This window comes from Camarhynchus parvulus, chromosome 7, assembly GCF_901933205.1.
Source record: "Camarhynchus parvulus chromosome 7, STF_HiC, whole genome shotgun sequence".
Lineage (NCBI taxonomy): Eukaryota > Metazoa > Chordata > Aves > Passeriformes > Thraupidae > Camarhynchus > Camarhynchus parvulus.
This window is the reverse complement of record NC_044577.1, coordinates 31482098-31502235: the sequence shown is the minus strand read 5'-3', so window position 1 is coordinate 31502235 and position 20138 is coordinate 31482098. Positions and strand designations below refer to the sequence as shown.

Genomic DNA, 20138 nt, shown 5'->3' with positions numbered 1-20138 from the left:
ATTTAGTATACCTTTAATACATTTATTAATTTAATACATTTATTATTTTAATACATTTATTATTTATTAATACATTAATTTAGTATACCTTTAATACATCTTAAAAAGCCTTATTTTCATTAGGTAGTAATCTGACTTTGGTATTTCATTCCTTAATGATGCCTATTAAATGCAACTATAATGCTTTTCTACATTGGATTTTTCATTCTGCTTTTCCAAATCCTGAGTTTGAAGAGGAGATAGCGCATGTGAGTTTATCTTAGCTCTAAATATGTCTGAAGGATAAACCCAAGCCACACCACACTGATTTCTGTTACACTACCAGTGTAAGTAAAGTCTGACCTGGTCACTTTGTCCTGCAGTGACAGGTATGGTACAAGGAGGATTCAGCCCTGGAACATGGCATTCCCAATAAATGGAGAAAGCACTCTCCTGGTGCCAACTACAGAGGTGTTACACTTGGAATACAACCCAAGACCATCAATCCTTTTCATTATGTTACATAAGTTACGATCAGCAGGAATAGATTTTTGAAATTGCCAGGGCACTTAGTATTGGAACCCATTTCCTGAATGTGAAATTCTTTGAAGTTACTACAAACAGGAAGGAGTTTCCTTCTCTGCTTTAGCACCCATTCAAACTCTCAATTAACTTCAGAAGCAACATCCCTTTTGAATTCAGCTTAAACTGTATTTATTATAAGACATTTCTGATTAATGTTGGAAATTAGCTGCTGTACAACACTGTGATGAGTCAACCTTGGCTGGCTCCTAAGTGTCCCCCAAGTCACTCCACCCTTCCTCTCATCCTTAGCAATAAGGGAGGAGAAACTATGATGAAAGGCTTATGGGTCAAGAAAAGGACAGGAAAATCATTCATCAATGACCACCACAGGAAGATTAATTTATTTATGCCAATTAATAGAAGAGTAGGATGGTGAGAAGTAAAAACAAAACTAAAACCAGCTTCCCTTAACCCCACTACTTCTTCCCAGACTCAACTTCACTCCCAAATCTTCTACCTCCTCCTCCAAGTATCACAAGGGATGGAGAATAGGGCTCGTGATTGGTTCCCAATCATGTATCTACTGCTTCTTCCTCCTCACTCTTCTGCTCCAGCATGGGGTCCCACCCACAGGATACCATCCTTCACAAACCTCTTCAATATGGGTTCTTCCCAAAGGCTGAAGTCCTTCAGGAGTGGAGTGCCCTAGTGTGGGTCCTCCCAGAAAACCTGATCCAACTTCCTTCAGAGCACCTGTGGGATGCTTCAAGGGCTGCAGGGTGGGTATCTACTCCACCATGGTCCTTCATGGGCTTCATGGGGAGAATCTGCTTCACAAGAGTCTCCTCCCCAGGATGCAGGCTCTGCTCCAGCACCTCGAGCACCTCCTTGCTTTCCTGCCTGAAATGGGCTCTGTCCAAAGTGGGGCAGCTCCCAGGCTCTTCTCCCAGAAGCCATCCCTGCAGCTCTCTGCTCCAAAAGCTTGCCACATAAACCCAACACAAACATGCACTCAGTAGAGTATCAGAGCAGACTTTGACCTGTTCAGATCTCCCTAGTTCAATCTAATCTAGTTCAGATTCTCCCTTGGATAACAACTCTCCTTTACAAAGTTTCAGTTTCACTTTGTGTGACTTTTTTTCTTTTTTCCTGGTTTTTGATAGACTGAGGTATTTTATTTCCAGCTTCAACTTATTAAACAATAGATACTAGAGAAGTGGGACTGTTGAAAGTTCTACCAGAGAAGCTACAAAAAGGTAACCAGAAAAAATTAGAGCAGCTGATCCCTCAGAATGTATTAAGGTTTAGCAGAAGAGTGAGCAGACAAGGAAACAATAGGAAGCAATGGAAAGAGGTTAATCCAGAGACATAAAAAGGTACTGACTGGCTAATGAAACAGCACTGAAAAGCTTTCTTTACAAAGGGAAAAGGAAAGAATGCATCTCAAAATACCGAGATATATAGATACAGCCTTAATTGCACATATTCCTGCTGAATGTGAAACGTTCCCATCTCGGGCACTCAGTGCTGTGTCACTGAGAGCCAGTCACTACCCTGGTATCACACAGCACTCAAGCAGCCAAGCAAAGGGCAGCAGCCACCAGAGAGGAGCCTGTGCAAGGAGCAGAGAAGAGAAGGTGTAGTACCACAGAGTATTGCTGTGCAGAGGAGGCTGGCAGGAGCGGGGGTGGGTACGACACTGCAGAGTACTGGACAGGCTGGGAGGAAGGCTGCAGAGCCCGCAGAGGCTGCAGAAATAACAGGGTTATGAACAAGGTTAACAGAGTGAGAGAAGTGAAAACAAGTCTTTTGTAACAGAGAAAAGCAACTGTGCTCCAGAAGAGCAACTCGCTCCACTCTCAGAAACAGAATGGATACACCTCTTTTTTCTTAAGCCTAAGACTGCATAGAATGAAAACAGAAGTAACTCTGAATATCTCAGTCTCCCATAAGACATCCATTGCTTTATTTGTTATACACTATATTAGCTATCTCAGCAAATTGCTTCTATTTAACATTTACTGTTTCCTTCAGAGAGACTAAAAACTCCACATACATTTTAAACACGAGCTCTTTCAAAGCATCTAAAGGCAGAATGAATTTACTACTAACCATGGATTCAAACATACTACTTTCATTTATTCAACAGTACTAAAATATTTTCTCTAGATAGTTATCATTGCTCATAATATTTCAGGCAGGTTTTATTCCAGCATCCATTGAGAAGGTAATCAGAGAATTAGTAAAGAATTTGTGAAGAAAATAGCAAATATTACATACACACTTCTGTGAACTAGAAAGAGTACAAATGAGACCTTTTTCAAAACAGACCAGCTCTACTGTGGCATATCCAGCTATCTGAACAGGTTTAAACAGGGAGAACAAACAAAGGTAAACAGTTTAGATGAAGTTCTGTAAATAACTTTATGATAAAATTTAATAACCATCTGAAAATACCACAGGAGACTACTGCCAGTACCTTGGTGCCTGAAATAGCTGCTGTGGAGAGGGAGAACCCTCCCTTCTCCTGCCCAAGCATTTTGCTTTTCTTCTCCTACTAGGGCTGGGACAGTCTTTAATCTGGCCTATTTTCCTAAACTCTTGTACAAGACAAGGATAAAATACATTTTGTACTCGTGTGTGTGGCTTTTGTGAGCAGAATATGCTGAAGTGTTACTCAGGAGATGTTCATGCTGTACCAGTCCTGAGCTACTCCTACTGTGCCATGACTCCTGCTTGTGCTGTACAGCCCAGGAATTTATCTGGCTGAGAAACAACCCTGAGACATGAAGCCCAAGGTTCCAGTTGGATTAACTCTTCCCAGCTGCCAACTATATTGCTTTTAATGCCTGGGTAACTCCACAGTGCAATTAGGGATGAAGGCAGAATCTCTTGTTCTTGGTTACAGAATATTTTCATACTAAAATTCCTCAGTGTTTTTAAGAAAAGGCTGCCTACCATGCTTAGGCACGATCAGAGCTGACAGTTGTGAGGAGTGGGAGGGAAAAAGCCCAGTTCTTCTTATGTGTGTGACTGTTTTCCACATCCAGTGCAGAAGAACAAATAACCCCCGCCCCTGTTCCCAGTGGTGAGTGAGAGCCCTGGTGTCCCTGAGCACGTGTTTGACAAGTGCACCTGTGAGAGGACGGGGTTGGCTCCGGGTTGGTGCTGGCTGGGGCTGGGCAGGGCTGGCTGAGGTGCAGCTCCAGGCACTTGGCTCCTAACAGGCTGCTGAGGCAGGGGAGGGTTGTACACCACCGGAGTGCCATCAGGATTGAGGAATGGCTGACCTGCCCGGGGAAAGACAACAAACACAGCCAGCTGCACCATCTCAGCTGGGACAAAACAGACAAACGTACTAACAGCAGGCAAAATGAATACAATAACATTGAAAAATAAGAGAATTCATACTGGTTTATATGACAGATTCATGCCAAATGCCCACAACCATATACATGCAGCTAAAACCCAAAACATTGAAGCTAAACAAAGATACCCCAGTCTTTACGTAGTGAACACACAAAAATTTCTTATATGCTACTCATCTTGAAACTTGATTTTTAACCAAGTAGATTGAATATGACAGGAGTAATAAAGGAAAACTCTACTAAAATACTGTTTTAAGGATATCTTAAAAATTTACCTCCTTTAATCAATTTGAAAACCAGTCAGAACACAGGAGAGCTTAAAGGCAAATATTTTTTGAAAACTATATAAAGCAGTAGCTGCCCTGGCATTCCCATGACTGCTAATGAGATTACTGATAAAGGACTCTCTTCCCCTATTCTTAGATTAATTGGCTTTTAGCTTTCAAAATAAATAACACAGAATTATTCTCCTATTTAATAATTTGCAACCTCAATATTACAGCAATGGGCCAATGAAAAAGAATTGAAAAATAAATAGCATAAAAGTAAATTATAAAAAAAAAACCCAGTGATTTCTTTTTGTGCCTGGGTTGGAAAAACCTAAGCAACAACAGCCTGGCTGGCAAGGACCTGTGCCTACCTGCTTAGTGACATGTGTCCTGCATTGGCTTATTCTGATGCTTAAAGGGCCCAACACTGATGTAAATTTTTTTCTCCTCTGATTTAAAGATATTCTTATCCTTTCTAAAAAGGTTCAAACTGAGCCTAAAGCCTTTGCACCCTCTCAAAGCAGACTAATGCTCCTCTAGGTTTCTTGGTGCCATCATATTAAATGCAACTGCCCAACATCAGGAGTGGAACAGTTACTGAAGAAAGGACTGAGGAATTCATGGCAGAGGGAGCATGAACATAAGCTACAGCAGCTGGACTGCAGCTCATCAGGTGATACTCAAGTGAGCTTAGTAGATATCTCTTCAATGATCAAGAATTGGGAATGTTCTCATCAACAGGGACTCCACTTTTCTTATTTCCTTCTACTACTTCCTGCTAATCACCAGAGCTTCACTTATTTCTTGTAGTGGCTGGGTAAGAACTGTCTTTTCCTAATTACCAAGGCACAGATTTCTCTGTCAGAAACCCTGAGGAACCAATCTCTGCTTTGGCTGGCATTGGAACAGTAAAGCCAGAGGAACAATTACAGAATATGACGATTCAAGTACATTGGAAATCAAAGGTTATCTGCACCTAAATGTTCCTTGATCTCCAAGTTCTTTGTCTTCTACTAGAAGCTCATTAGACATTAACATAATTATCAAAGACTACTAATGAACTTAGCTCTAAGATGACAAATACATTCTCCTCCAAATCCAATGGCTATCTATGAAAATTAAGTCCTACAGCAACTCATTTGTAACCCAATTTTTAGCAATTGATTCATATTAAGGAAAAAGAGGAATTTATCTATTTCAATGTTATGCCTTTAGTGAAAAAAAATATTTACTACATTTAACAACCCCAATGAGAAATGTTTTGCTTCAAACATCATGTGCAATTATATTCAAACATAATCAAGTCCATCTACAGAATGATGATAAGTATATCCTGAATTATTTTATTTTCTACAATGAAAACAAATAATTATACCAAAATTATGACCTTTTACATAAAAGGCAAATTAAATTTTTCAGTATTTCCTAATTTTTCAGTAAAAGTTTGCCCTGAGAATGGTAGTTATTTAATCCAGACAAGTTATTACAGATCTCCTTGCATCTGCATTATGAAGTAACAATTTTCTACTACTTACTAAAAAATAGCAGTATTGACCAATTACACCAACACTGATTTAATCCTGTTTTAAAGTGACAAGGACAAGTTTAGAAATAGTATTTCATCCTGTGCTTCTTTCTTTCACTTGTATTAACAGCCTTGAGCATAGAGACGTGAGTAGGTTGCATAAAAAAAAATCCAGGATGATAAGTTCTTTCAAGTCAATATAAATCCTTTCTCAGGCTGTCTCCCCTCACTGAAACTGTTATAGAAGCATTGGAAAGGATGTTTTCCTCTCCTGAAAAAAGCTGAAACAATTAAGTTATTCTGTGTTCTGGATAGTAAATCATATGATTTTTGTATTTTGTGCAAGTCACTCATATATGTAAGGTAATACTCTTCTAGAGAAAATCATGTGAGTTTACTCATTCCTTTGATCCGCCAGTCACACTTCCTTGTTGAATTAAGTGCATTGAATGAACACAACCACATTAAAAAAAAAAAAAAGAGAAAAATAAAGGACAAAGGACAATACTGACATGAAGCCTTATGCAAACACTCGTGCATTTTTTTCCCAAGTTCCCCAGAGTAACAGAGACACCCCCAAGCATGTACCAACCTGTTTGAGGGTTGACCAGCACACTGCCAGGCGGGATGCCCGCTGCTTCCAAGGGAAGCAGAAAGAAGCTACTGCCAGCAGCAGGTGCCACTTGCCCGCTCATGCCACCATCAAAGGAAAGAGAGTTACTAGAGCTGACAGTTGGATACACGGCAGGCGTGCCAGGGGAGGGCTGGCTTAGAGCTGGCACTGGAAGAGGCTGCTGGCTGTGAGAGAGAGAACCCGTGGAGGACCCTACACTACTAGAAGATTCTGAACCTAGGAAAGGAGTAATGAGAAATTGGTTTTACCTGGAGACAGTAACATCAAGCTCACTTTAAAATATACACTTGTAAGTGCTCACCCTGAAAGCTCAGCATTAAGCACATTATTCACAGCAGCCGGGTCAATGGACTCCCCCTCCATCTCCCCTGGAATATCATTACAAGATCCCTTCTGTGAACCAAGGGTCAATTCAGCACTGCTTTGCACTGCAAAGTAAGGCTTTCATATCTAGCTTGGTTTTCTGGTCAGAAAATGCATATTTGTACCTCCAGAATTCATGGAAGTGATTGGTCATTACTGTGAAATGGTGGAGTGGATGCACAGTGCAGTGAATCCCAGCCCCAGCTCCTGCAGCTGTGCAGGGAATGCAGCTGCAGGGCCCTGCTGACCCTGTGGATTTGTTGGCTAAAGCCTCATGCCCTGCACACACGGCCTGCAGGCAAACCAAGGACCAGTTTATTTCCACTGCTGGGGGTCAGATCTTCTCTGACTCACCTGCTGGACAATTTGCACTACACTAAAACCACCCTCAACACTGTTTCCTCCTCTGACAATCTGCAGACTGAAATCAAGAATATAGCTAGAAAAAATGAAATGAGGCTAAGATGGTAGCTTTAGCCTGGCTTTATGCAACAATTCAAATTTCAAAGGAGGATGAAACAGCCAATTGAAATCAGTACTCATTTTACAGATATGAATTACTATAAACATTGCAAGGCAGTGGAGAACCAGACCCCGATCTTTCGGAAAGCCAAGGCATGCAGCTAAAAGGAATATTCCAAAAGTCCAGTACAGAGAGGTCTGTGGAACTGCTGTTCCCAGACCACCTGACACCTGGAGATTTAGGTATACCATTTAGCAAAGACTTTGTAAGAAGTGCATGATATTTGCAGTACTTGGAAACAGAATACAGTTGTTTAAATTTACAAACTCCCCATTAGCAGTCTCTCTACAATCTAGAAGAAAAAGAAAGACTCAAAAAGCACTCAGATGGAATTTTTGTGCTGCTTGAAGTTACTCTGCACTCCCTTATAAAAGTTGCTAATTGTAATCCTTCAACTTGTGTTTACAAAGAGAGCATAGCTTGAAGCATTGGCCTTTTTATTGCTGAATTAAGTGAAATCAAAGCTATTAATTGTAAGCTGGGTGAGACAGCACATCTCAGCTCTGTAAAACCATCATTGCCTGAGCAGTTACTTGGATTCATTTCCAAGCGTGTTCATTCTAGATTATGCAGAGAAGTGAGGCTGAAGCCATTATAACCAGAGCCAATTACATCCCTGAACAACGTGAACAAACCCAAGCTCAACATGTGCCAATCACCACAACCTGGAAGTGCATGAAGCAACAACCATCAAGGTGGGCATTCCCAGCCTGGAATGTCCAAACTCTCAGAATGCCAAAATAAAGACTCCAGCAAAAATTTTAAGAATCCATTTATGTTCTTGAAATTTAGTCAACAAAGACTTCTAATAATGTATTTTATTGTCAGGCTGCAGTTTCTTTTCAAGCTGTGCCAAACAGCATCACTACACTGCCAAATGGACTAACTCCATATGATAGCACAATTTTACAGCAGAAATACCTTGAACTGGTTTGAGTCTTTTTTTATACAAGTATATAATGGATAAACAGAATTTGTTACTGTTTTACTGCATTAATATATTGCAGTGTGGCCATATGCCTAAAAGGTAGTAGTGGTTTAAGGAAAAGCAAAAAATTTAAATAGATCCTCTTTAGAAACAAGTTTTATAAAAAAGATCAAAGGTAATACTAATAAGGTAAGCAATTATATTCTGCTTTTTTATAGTTCTGTTTCAAATTCTGAAGCAGCCACCAATAACACACCCATGTATTACAAGCCTGAAAATTCTTCACAGATTAGCAACCGGAACAAGTTATGTTGGCATTTCAAATACAAATATTTGCAAAATTTCATTTTTGACCCACAGAAGATTAATTCCCATATTTTCTGAGATTTTGTTTTCACATTAATTACAAGTTAAGCCCCTTTGAAACCCTGATTCTTATAAGAATTTTTCCCCAACATTTTTGAATTTGAAAATTAAACAGTAAACTTTGTTCCATTGACCTCATTTCTCAGCAGTCTAAAAATTAAGTAAGCATTTGAGCCATATTCATTTTGATTTAACAAAAGAAAGAGAACACAATAAAAATAACTACCAATTCATAGGCTTTAAAGCTGTTTTATCTGACTAGCAGTATAGCAGTGCAAAATTTTCTAAGATGTTGCAATGCAGTTTGGCCCCACTGGAAATGGGAGACCTGAACCCCAAATATTTTACACTAAAATATTTCTGGTCAAAAACGTTTTCAAACCCTTTGCATGAGATGAAAGGCATTGGCACACTTGGAAATTCTCCTTCCAAAGCCGGAAGTGTCGGCTGCATTTGGCACATGACGGCTCTAGGGCTGGGTCTGTAGGTGTATCCCGAGGGAATGGGACGCAGGGAGCCTCCCCACCGGGAACACCAGGCACGCCCACCCGGCTCAGCCCCCAGAGCCTGCCCCGAGGCTGCTGTACCTGTTTTGGACAGCCTGCCCGTGCTCTTGCTGCTGCCAGAGCTGTCCCCGCGGCTCAGCACCGAGATGCCGCTGAAGCTGCTGGCCTTGGTGACAGCGGGTTTCAGGTTGCGCAGGGAGCTGTCCGAGTCCGTGCTGCTCCAGGGCCGCGGCTCCGTCTCCGTGCTGCTCTGGTGGCTGTTGGCCGATCTCCCCGATGCCTCCTTATTGATTCTGCAAGTTACAAACTCAACTGTTAGCATGAGCAGCCCTTGCAAAAGAAGGGAAAAGGAAAAAAAACCCAAACAAACAAAAAACAAGAAAGAAAGGGTAAACGCATGCAAAATACTTTGGGTTTTGTTTTTTTAAAAGAAAGCATCAAATACCTAAGTATCTGTCGTCTTTGTTGTGTACTATTAGTTTCTTCCTCCTGGATTCTGTTGACATTTTAATAAGATAGCTTAATATTTATTAAGAAAATAGGAAGACAAAACAGAATTAAACAGCAAATTTTCTTACCTTTTATCAATGAAATAATTCTCTTGGGAACACAGGGACTGAGGGGCAAAGAAGTGCAGAAATTAATATGAATGGCATTTATAACCCCTACTACAGAACACACAGCAATCTGGAGTCTTCTGCATTGTACACAGACTTCTACAGCACCCTCTTTATATTAAGCTGTCTGAAAAACTTTACCTGTTGGTAACAATTTCCATGAGGAAACAAGACAACATAAAAAGGCCCATGTGCAGGAGATCAAAGTCAGCATGAGGATAGTTACAATGCTGCTGAGTTGGTTTCTATCAGACTTTTTCTGAAGTTACAATTCTTCCCTTGGGCCTTTGGTGCCTTCTGTCACTTGCAGCTGGTGTGTGATTCCCAGGGCTGTCACAGCACCTGAGCTGCCTTGTCTTCTGCTGGGAAGGGTGGAGGGGGAGAGACCACTGCTGCTGCAGTAACTGCTCAGTGCCCTGGGTACGTGTCTGGGTAAGCTACAGAGCACATGGAACAGAACCAAAAAGGCTGCTCCTGACTCAAATTATGTTGTCCTTGACTGTGACTCCCAACATCTGGCACAAAGCTTCTAAGGGTTTAATACATAGTAAATTAAAATGCAAAAGGAAAATGTAATTTTATATCCAAAAGTCCATTCTTCTTGTTTGTTACTAAGGTGAACAGAAAAATATAAATTAGCCTCTCAAGAGCTCATTACTCTCTTTGGAATCTGGTTTTGGATGTGCAAGAGTTATAGATAAATGTCAGAAGTGGATTATTAAAAGTAACACATATATTTAAAGACATATTTGTTCTGTGTTACTCAATATAATCACTACTTGCAACTGAATTGTAGCCTGCAATGTTGTCCTGTAGAGTATCTCCAGTCAGGAGATCAGATTCCTGACAAGAATTTCACATATGGGACTGCAAATCATTTTACTGTTACCACTCATAATGTGGCTGCTATAGATACAAGTGAGAAAAGAGTTTGGTTCTTTCAAAATTTGCTTGGGTTTTTTTCTTCTTTTAATTATTGCTCTGAGCAACTGACATGATTGCAGTACCAAAACTCTGTAACTTAAATTGCAGTGAGGGACAAAACAATGCAAAGGGGGGAAATGCATTGCACTAGGTAATGCTAGAGAACACTCCTCAATAATTCTTGCATTGTTTGAGTTTCATACAGCAGCAATTGGAGAAAACAGAAGATTTCTCAGTAACTGCAATATCATTTAAAACTCACTCAGGCCACACTCTCTTATCTGCTCAGTGTCATTCAGAAACCGTTTCCTGGAAAGCCACCTGTGCATGTATGTGTGTGAAGGGTTCATAGAAAACAGTGCCAGACTGGTTTTGATACGTACATCTTGTGCAAATATTCTTTCTCTAGCTCTCTGATATTCTTCTTCACGTTCTTCTATAGATTTACTTCTTCTGTCATCTTTTAATCGTATTCTCATCTAAATTAAGTGGTACAGTGTTATTTTGCAAAGGAAAACAGTAAGAATGCACAGTCAAACACAGCAAGTGGAAGGAATAAGCCATGTGTGCTTTACCTGGTTGTCATCTTTGTCTAAACTAGAGTTATCTCTCTTAAGGATGTACCGCTTCTGGAAGTCATCGCTCTTCTCATCCTTTATATGCTCACAAAACTTTTGGTCAGGTCTGAGAAAAGTTGTTACAAGCAAAATATTTATGGTTTTGTAAACATACTATACACACAGTGGAACAAACTGAAATATATTCAGGTGTAATTTAAAATATACTTCACATTCTAACTGAAATAAATAGACTTTGGCTGTCTGGGCAATGGAAAAGATATGGTGCACCCCTGAGGCATAACAAACCTGCTTTTAAAAACCTCTTCCTCCTTTCAAAGCTTTTGCTGCAACTCCCAGTTAAGGTGGGAAGCAAACCACATGCCCTTGGGGAATCAGAAGTGCTTTTGAATCCCAACTGGTGCCATGCAATGGATATTGGGCATGCATGGAAGTGAAGACAGGTGTTTGCCACTAGAGCCGCAATACCTCAGACTTCATTTCAAAGGAAAACAGAAGAAAGAAGGTAGAGGAGAAAGCACTGAAATTTAGAAACTTCTAAAACAAAATTAAGCAGAAATGAGTAAGAGAAGAACAGTATAATGCAGGCAAGTAAGAGCTTCACACAGTCAGGGAGAGAGTGAAGCAACAGATTATAAATAATGCTTTGGTATTTTGTCTACTTTGTGAAGGAAAAAGTGGTATTTTGCAAATCCTTGTTATTAAAGAGAGATACCAAGTACCTGAATAATAAAACAACTGCTATCGTAAGAGAAGAGCTCAGACAATCAGGACATATTTATCTAATAGAGGACAGAATAAATGTATGCTCTTCTCTATTTCTGTTATTTATCATTACCTAGGACTTCTGGATGGAGTGAGGGGAGCTTTTTCTACCAAACAGCCAGCCCTGCCTATTGGGTACTGGCTGCCCAAACATAATTAGCAGGCATTTCAGAGAACCTTTAGACTGTCTTACCTCTTTCTTTTAAAGGTCTCTGAATTTACTGCCCTGCAATCACCAACTCCCACTCCACTGAGACGTGCCAGTGTGCACTGGGTGGTTGATGTCAGTAACATCCCTGCTCGGCGAGGGAGCCGCGAACCTGCCTATGAGGAAAAGGTAAGTTTGGCTTTATTCCACATGGAGCAGATCTCCAAGGTTTTCTTTCTAAATTCTTATTTTGTATCCAAAGTGATTTAAAATAAGAATATTGAAAACATCAAGAATCTTTATGTCTGCAGGTTAGATGAAATGCCTGCTAATTAGTAACTACACCTACAAGGGCTTCCAGAGGCCACAAGCTATTTAAATATGGTCTAAAATTATTTTTAAAAGCATAAAAACGAAATAATATTTTATTAGTTCTTATTCCACAGTTGAAGTGGTAGACTGAAGCTTAAGTCTAGAGATGGTGGTAGATGCAAAGGCAACAGATTTGAAATGTTTGGCTTTCTAGGTCAATTTAGATATAGATTGTACAGCCAAAGCAAAAATACATACATAAATAATACAAGTATTCAACATATAGGTTCTCTATATATTTCTAAAATTTCTGAGGACAAACTGTTTACTTAAGTGAAATTTCAGTGTAGCATATCATTTCAGTCCTACTGACTCTAAAATAGGTTGGATAATTTGATTTTTTTCTCCCAAAGCTATAAAGAGTGTACCTAGAGACTGAGATTAGGATATGCAGGCACTGTAAACTCCTGTTTTCATGTTCAAGACCAACAAAAAATGGTGTCAGGCAAATGCTCTAAGTTAAAACTAGAAACTAGGTGGCATAAATATGTCAACACATTAGACCTTTGTCTTTTTGAGAGAGAATGAGGAGACAGAGCAAGTGCAGAGAATGGAGAGAACAGCTGGGTTCCTTGAATGAAAACCTCAATTCCACACAGGTTTCAGAGTTGCTGTGGCCCCAGTGCTATCTTCTCTGCAGTATGGATTTTCCTGGGGGTTTCTCCAAGAACTCCCCAGCCCTCCCAGTAAAGCAGCACACCAAGCAGGCTTGTTAACCTGGTTGACATTTCCACTGATGTCTGTTTTCCTGGCTATGTTTATTTGTAAGGCCATGACAGATCTGTAATCAACATTATTCCAACACAAGAACTTCAACAGCTGAATTTTCCCAGTAGAATTTTACAATACAAAAGCCACAGTTGTGCAAGTCCCCTCCCTTCACCAAATCAGAAATGACCCTGTTCTGAGATAAGAGCTGGCTCTGCTATCCAAAAGAAACAAAGAACGCACTTTGTACACTTTACTGGTGTAAACCTTTAAACAAATAAACAGTTGCTATAAATTCGCATTTCACAGAAACAAAATTAGCAATGCGTCTCTGCCAGAAAAGCAACAAAATTTCTTAACTCAGAGATAACATCCTTCTTTCCCCAAAAGAATTCAAACAGATCACATTATTACACAGCAAGAACATGAACAGTAAAGAGCTCTCAACTACCTCTCCTTGATGCCTGCTCCCAGAGAGCAGACAGACCTCACCTGCTACAGCATCACTGCCTCACACATCCCAGACATTAGAGCTATGCATCAAAAGGGTTTTTCAAGGCTTTGACACTTACATTCTTGTATTGCTAGTTTTATTCACTATGACTGACTTCCCACTCTGGTCCACGTTGTGCTCTAATCCAAAGTAAGCAGCTACCCTGTGCAACAGCATTCTATGGTAAGATGTCATTGGGGGAAACTTTTTTCTTGGTACTCTGGAAGAAAGGAATAGTAGCTTTATTAAATAAACAGGAACACTCTTGAATTCTTTTTTCCTATGAGAGTACAGTACTTACTCATTATTACCAATGAAATCTAAAATTTCCTGTTCTAATTTCAGCAGCATCATTCTGTCCCTGAAAATAAAAACACAGCAACTCACATATGAGACACTCCAATAACTGCAGTTGTATTCATCTTAAGAATACACAGATCAGAGCTGTGATCAAGGGATGATGGCAGACTGGAAACAGGACCAGCAGGTGTCAAATGCAGAATTTTTAGGACAAGGTATTAATTTTTTGCTATTTTGTATTGAACCATGCTGTTTTGCTCTCAGATATCAGAGTACACACATCCTCCAAGAAGTCCCTGCCCAGGAGGCTCAGCAGGAAGCGCAGTCATGGAGAGGACAGGCTCCAGGAGGAAAAGCAGGGCTGAGGTTGTTCCTTGTTGGTTGGTGTGGGCAGGGAGGGTGCAGAGGCCTCAGCTGGCCCTTGGATTGTGAAGCACATCAGGGGATCACTGAGAAAGTGGTGGGGGCACTTCACCAACAACCAAGGGCTTAAAGCTAGCACATGTGGCAATGTGCTGATATATTAGAAACACAAAGCTAAAACTCGAGGTGGTGGGAAGGAACACTGTTCTTGAAACTGCTTGCACTGGTTCAAATAAACTATTAAGATGCAATGAAATCCAATAATGCACAGTTCATAATCTGTGCACATCAAGAAACGAAGCTTCCCAGTCACTGTGTGTGGAAACACATGGAGCTCTGCACTTACAATTCCTTGTTTCCACTGGGATGCTTCATGGCTTCAAACAGGAACCACCTACTAAGTCTCACAGAGGTCTGTGCTTTCTGATTTTACTCTGCAGGACTATGGCTATGGCCATATGATGGCTCGTGTCACATTTATTCTGAATAAAATGGAATCCAAATAAATGATCACATTGGAAGTCCTACCTATAATATTAATGAATAACAAATAGCAGTGAAACAGCTTTTGTGGCAGAGCACAATGGCACCAAGTTAATTCCTTGCCTTGCACTACAGCCACAAAGCCAGCACAAAACCCCAGTGAGGGAAAGAACAAACAAGACAGGGACAGACTGCAAACCTCAGAGCAACAGAACCAGCTCAGCTCTGTTGCTGACAAATGATGGACTTGGATTAGGTCAGATTTGGTTTCTCACGTGCAGAATGAAAATCTCTAACTATAGTTATATGGTACAGCTTTAAAAAATGCCTTTATCTATAAATTCAGTGCAAGACAGATTAGGGTCAGAGAAGGCAGTTTGGTCTCTAACAAGCAGGTGCCAAGACAGTACAAGGTTTAGAGACAATGTCCTGAAGCCCATTCGGGGAGAGAATTGCACATAGACTGAACACATCATTTGCATATTAAGCATTAAAAGCATTTAAACCACTTCAATGTCCTGAACCACTGCTCAAAAAGCAAACCAATTACAGTGGTGTTTCAGACAGTCTGTGCAACAGAATCTCACCCTGAATAACTGACATGGAGAGTTAGACATTTAAGAGGGGGAAAAATAAAACCACAAACAAAAAAAAAAAACCCAGGTAGTGTGATGCCTCAGGCAACAAGAAAGAAAAACAAAGAAAGTTGACATTATTGATTCTTACCTGGGATTGTTTTTTAATGTATTTACTAAAAATTCATGAAGATCTATACCAGTGGAATCTGTATACTCCTGGCTGGAATCTAAGAGTAAGGGGGAAGAGAGCAAAATTATACTCTGAAGAAGCTGTTTTCCAATTATTGCTGAACAAACTATGTATGGATCACTACTATATAACCATTAAGTACTTTATTGCCAAAATTAAATGCTTCCAGTCTCCAGGAGAAAGGCCCACAAGTCAAAAACAAAACAGAAAACCCACAACCACCCACTATCCCCTAAATCAGGGGTAATGCAGAAGCTTCAACAACACCACTATTCATAATAACTGGCTGTATGTTGTGAAGCAGGTAATCACCTTGAGAGACCTGATTTCCATCAGCCTGCCACATTTTCTCACTATCCCACACTGCAGTGCGTGTACACATCTGTGGAGCAGCAGCAGCCCATCTACTCAACCACTGGATGTTGCCCAAAGAAATTTTGTAATTCAGAATGTAACAGTTTAACCTTCACAAGGTGGTGCTTTGCATTACTAAAAATCCTTGTTCTGTTGGGCTTTGCACAACATCATGTTTAGATGTTTCCAAAAGTAGTCTCAATCTTCCCCCTCCTTTCCAGTTTCAGTGAAGGAAAGTATTCAGTTACATACTATCCCCTAAATCTGTCCTTGAAAGGAACGATTTAACCCCACATCTTCCCCTACATAAGCAACTTTGAGTTCTAGGTGCTAGGATTCAAACCAACAGGTGCTGGAACAGTATTTTTGGAACTAGGTGTCTTCCAAGAACTACTTATGTGTTAAACTAGTCTCAACTTAGACACAACTCAAACTTATGTCCAGGTCCCATCTCTTGCAGCTGCCCAGAGAGTGTAATGCAAACCAACCAAGTCTGAACATTTATGGTTTGCAATTACTTTTGATTCTGAAGAGAAGGCAAAAAAGGCTATTCCTGGTAAAAATGTTAAGATTCAGTAATAATTTACTTCAATTTTTCTAATTTGCAAGTGAGCAATGATTTAGTGATAATTACTAGAACTGATGCTAAAATTCCCTAATTTTCTGTTTTGGCATATCCTATATTGGGAAGTAATTAACCTTTAGAGGAGAGAGTGGTTGAATTCAGAACAGCCACCTCTACCACAGGCATTTTATCACTTTGCTCTCAACCCCCCATCATTACCTGTTGGGTATTTGGGGGTGGTGTTTAAGGCATCATTTCAAAGACTGAGATTTATAAATGTAAAGTAAGTTCTCCATCCCAGTGCTTTTTATTTCACAAATACCTGGTTGCCAGCTGGGACAAGCTGCACAGAAATTCCACATGAGGAATACCTTCTGGAATTGCAGGACATGAGTTGGACAAGTGCCACTTGTCTCAAAAAGAATTCCAACTCTAAAGCTATTTCCTATACTCTGTCTGATCTAAGGTATTTAGGTAAACATTCTGGATATTTAAAGGAAGAGCTGAAAAATTATTTGCCAACTTAAATGCATAAACTCCTGTAGGAGGCATCAGGCAGCATGGACATAAACTGATAGTTTATGTCATTGATTTCACAGCTCTCTTTCAGATTAACACCCATAGATTTTCAGCACACAGACTGTAACTTTAATCCAGAAGGCAGGAATATTTAAGTGAAAACATAATACTTGTCCTTTCTATTTATGTAGTTCTACCCTTACTCCCAAACTTTACTGAAAAAATTCCAGATACTATCAGAAGTAAAATAAACAAAGGAGAACACAGACACCTGGTGAATGAGGATCAGAAAAAGTACAAAGGGAGCTGTGCCACTCTCACTTCAGTTTCACAAGTCCTGTTATAACAAAGCCCAGGAACAAGACAGGAGCTTCCACTGACTCGTAAAGTCAGCTTAAAGAACACTTGGACACAACTGAGAAAACAGCTGGTTTTATATGCTGCTCTGCACAATCAGACAGGACAGAAAGGAAAAGCATTTGCTGGAGTGTTTGATGAAGTCTCTAAAGCTCTCCTTCCTTGGGGACCAATTCCTCCTCTAGCTCAAAGGTGTCTGATCTATTTGCTGCATTTGCAAATAAAATTTTAAAAAATAATGCAATGTTTATGCAATGAAGACCTGGAAGCAGAACTGTATTTTCATATGTTCTTTATCTATACAGTATATTGAATAACACAAGGAGAGAGAGCAAACCTCTTGATAACATTTTTCTGGACAGTTTATCACTGGATTTTTCCTTTTCTGATTCATCTTTTGCAGGTTTTTCTTCTTTTTCAAAAGACTGTGACAACTGGATCTGAATTGTCTCCTGTCAAAGAGTAAAAATCAGTCACCACACAAATTATTTCAAACAATACCTGCAGGAGAACTGTTCTGTACTATATTACCTGCAAAATAATGAAGCAACAACAAAAAAAATTGTTTACATATTCTTTCTGATTCCACATGTGCTCCATGTTACCACACAATGAAATTATTTATCAGTAAATCAGAGTGTACAGAGAAGGCATAGAAAAGATCACAGACATTTTAGAATTTACGCACACTTCCAGGCCCTGAATGCTATTGCAAAATGAATTTGAAGTATCTTATTCCATATGTGTAAGAAAATATTCTGTTTTTTCAGATGTATAAATTTTATACTGCCTCTATATTTTTAAGTAATGTCTCATCCACAATGCTTTTTTCCTCCCCATTCTTCACAGTTCTTTACTGTAAAAGCTTGTTTCAGGTTTTGATTTGGTTCATACTAAGAAAAACAACAAAACAAAAATTTCTATCTATCTAAGACCAGCATTTCCAGATCCACAAAAAGGGGAAATATTTACAGTACAATATATCAAGGCAAAGTTTGCAGACCTGTCATCAAGGCTTAGTTTCATAACTTCCTGTGTATTTTGATAGAGTAGCTTTGTGTGCAATCACCTCAAAATCCGTGGTTTTATACCAGTAGGTGAACTATTATAAAACCTGTTTCTCAAATACAGCAAAAAGTTTCCCTCTGAAATTAGTGACATAATGGTCCCCTAAATACCCTGAACAGTGCAAGGCTGCAGTTTGTTTTTCATGCCCCTTTACTGTTTCAGGAGGTTGTCAGTGGAGGACCAACACACTACAGGCAGCCAGAGCTGAGGAGTTTGGGAGCAATGGAGTCACCGTGCCTGAAGGACTCCCACGGGAGCAGTGGCCAAGTCCTGTCAAAAGGTGACAGGGGAGTCTGGTTCTAAGTCCCTCAAATGACAGTTCTGCTCCCCCAGATGCCTGCTGAGTCCATGCTGTCACCTGCACATTCCTGACAACATCCAATCCTTCCCAATCCAGAGAACTGCCCCTCACGCACTCCTGCCTGTCCCTCTTCTGCCCTGCACCTTAATCCTTTCCCACACAAGTCCTCACTCTTCCCTCAAGCCCCTTCTTACCCACATCCAGGCTCTTGCTCTAAGCTCTGCTCTTGTGTCATTGCACAGCCTTGATCTCAGCCGTGGAATGCAGCCAGAGTTAAATTTAGCCAGGATCCACCAGGCTGGAGCTGTTCACGTGCCCAGCCCGCAGCCACTCCTGCCTGTGCCGGCACAGGGGGAGCCCTGCACCACCTGGGCTTTGCCCAACACAAGCTCCCATCTGCAGATCTGGGGCCACAACTTCTTCCAATGAGGGAAAGAATCACTGAGAGTTTTACCAGCTCTCCCTTTCATTATGACTTTTCCACACAATAAATGTTCCAATTAAACTTCTTAATTTATGAACACCCACTAAACAACAACTCAGTGTCAATGAAGCTACCTCAGCTTTGGATGGGATCTACAAGCACATCTGATAAATAGCAGCAAGTCACCAGCAAGGAACTCTCTCATCTGATTCTTTCCTGTCTTGAGAATTCACTTAGCTACAAACCTTAAGGAGTCCTTGCCTCATAAACCTGTGGGTAATTAAAATGAGCAATTGATTTGTCACTACAAAATGCTCTACATTCACCATTCACCAAGTAGCTGTGTAACCTTTATTTGAGAAAGAAATATTTCTGTCCTATTAAGAAATTTTTCCTGACTTGGATTCACCAATGTGTAATCCTCCATGTTACAATAATACTCTACAAAACTATCAGTAAATTGAGGAAATTTTCACAGTCTGATGTTTCTTCACTAGAAAAGTGACTGCAACTTCTAAACTCATTCCAAGTAATGCAGACAGCAATAGTTTAGTCAAAGGATCTCAGCAAGTAATCATTTTCATACTTCCTTCCCCAACAAGAGCTAAAAAAAGGAATCACCATCTGAACAGCCAGTTCTGCTACTACCACCAGCTCTACTTCAAAGTGTGATACACCAGAACTGGGTACCAAAGGGCACTTTCTTGTGATTTCATGCTATAAAAACTGTAGCATCTAATTAAATATGACCTACTTGACTGGAAAGCTGCTGAAAAATCTTTTAACTTCTCTTCCCCTATAAAACTCTCTTAATCCCACCCTGTTTGCAGCAGGCCTCTGCTGGCATTTGGACTGAACAGACTCCTTGCCCTAACTCTGATTACCCGTCCCAAGCTCTCATTTTAGAAGAGAAAACTGTCACCCAATTTGGATTAAACAAGAAAAAGTTGAACAAACACGAAAATGTCCCAAACCAACAAAACCTGATAAATCCTGCCAGCTTAACACATTTGGGAAAAGGTAAGAATATATCTCAAAGGCCTGC

General features: G+C 40.1%; 1 protein-coding gene across 12 annotated transcripts in view; it reads right to left on the bottom strand.

Moving 5' to 3' along the window:
- Positions 1-20138, bottom strand: part of R3HDM1 (R3H domain containing 1) — a 79753-nt gene that overhangs the window by 19469 nt on the left and 40146 nt on the right. For 8 of the 12 annotated variants that reach the window (XM_030952261.1, XM_030952260.1, XM_030952254.1 and 5 more), the window contains 11 exons: positions 17638-17752; positions 15464-15542; positions 13893-13952; positions 13671-13811; positions 11103-11211; positions 10911-11006; positions 9565-9602; positions 9432-9482; positions 9068-9279; positions 6259-6516; positions 3640-3794 (listed from right to left, as the gene is read on the bottom strand). In XM_030952261.1, the coding sequence (XP_030808121.1) occupies positions 3640-3794; positions 6259-6516; positions 9068-9279; positions 9432-9482; positions 9565-9602; positions 10911-11006; positions 11103-11211; positions 13671-13811; positions 13893-13952; positions 15464-15542; positions 17638-17752 (1314 nt within the window). The remainder of the gene's footprint in view (positions 1-3639; positions 3795-6258; positions 6517-9067; positions 9280-9431; positions 9483-9564; positions 9603-10910; positions 11007-11102; positions 11212-13670; positions 13812-13892; positions 13953-15463; positions 15543-17637; positions 17753-20138) is intronic. The other 4 variants (XM_030952263.1, XM_030952264.1, XM_030952257.1 and 1 more) reach the window with 3 other exon arrangements.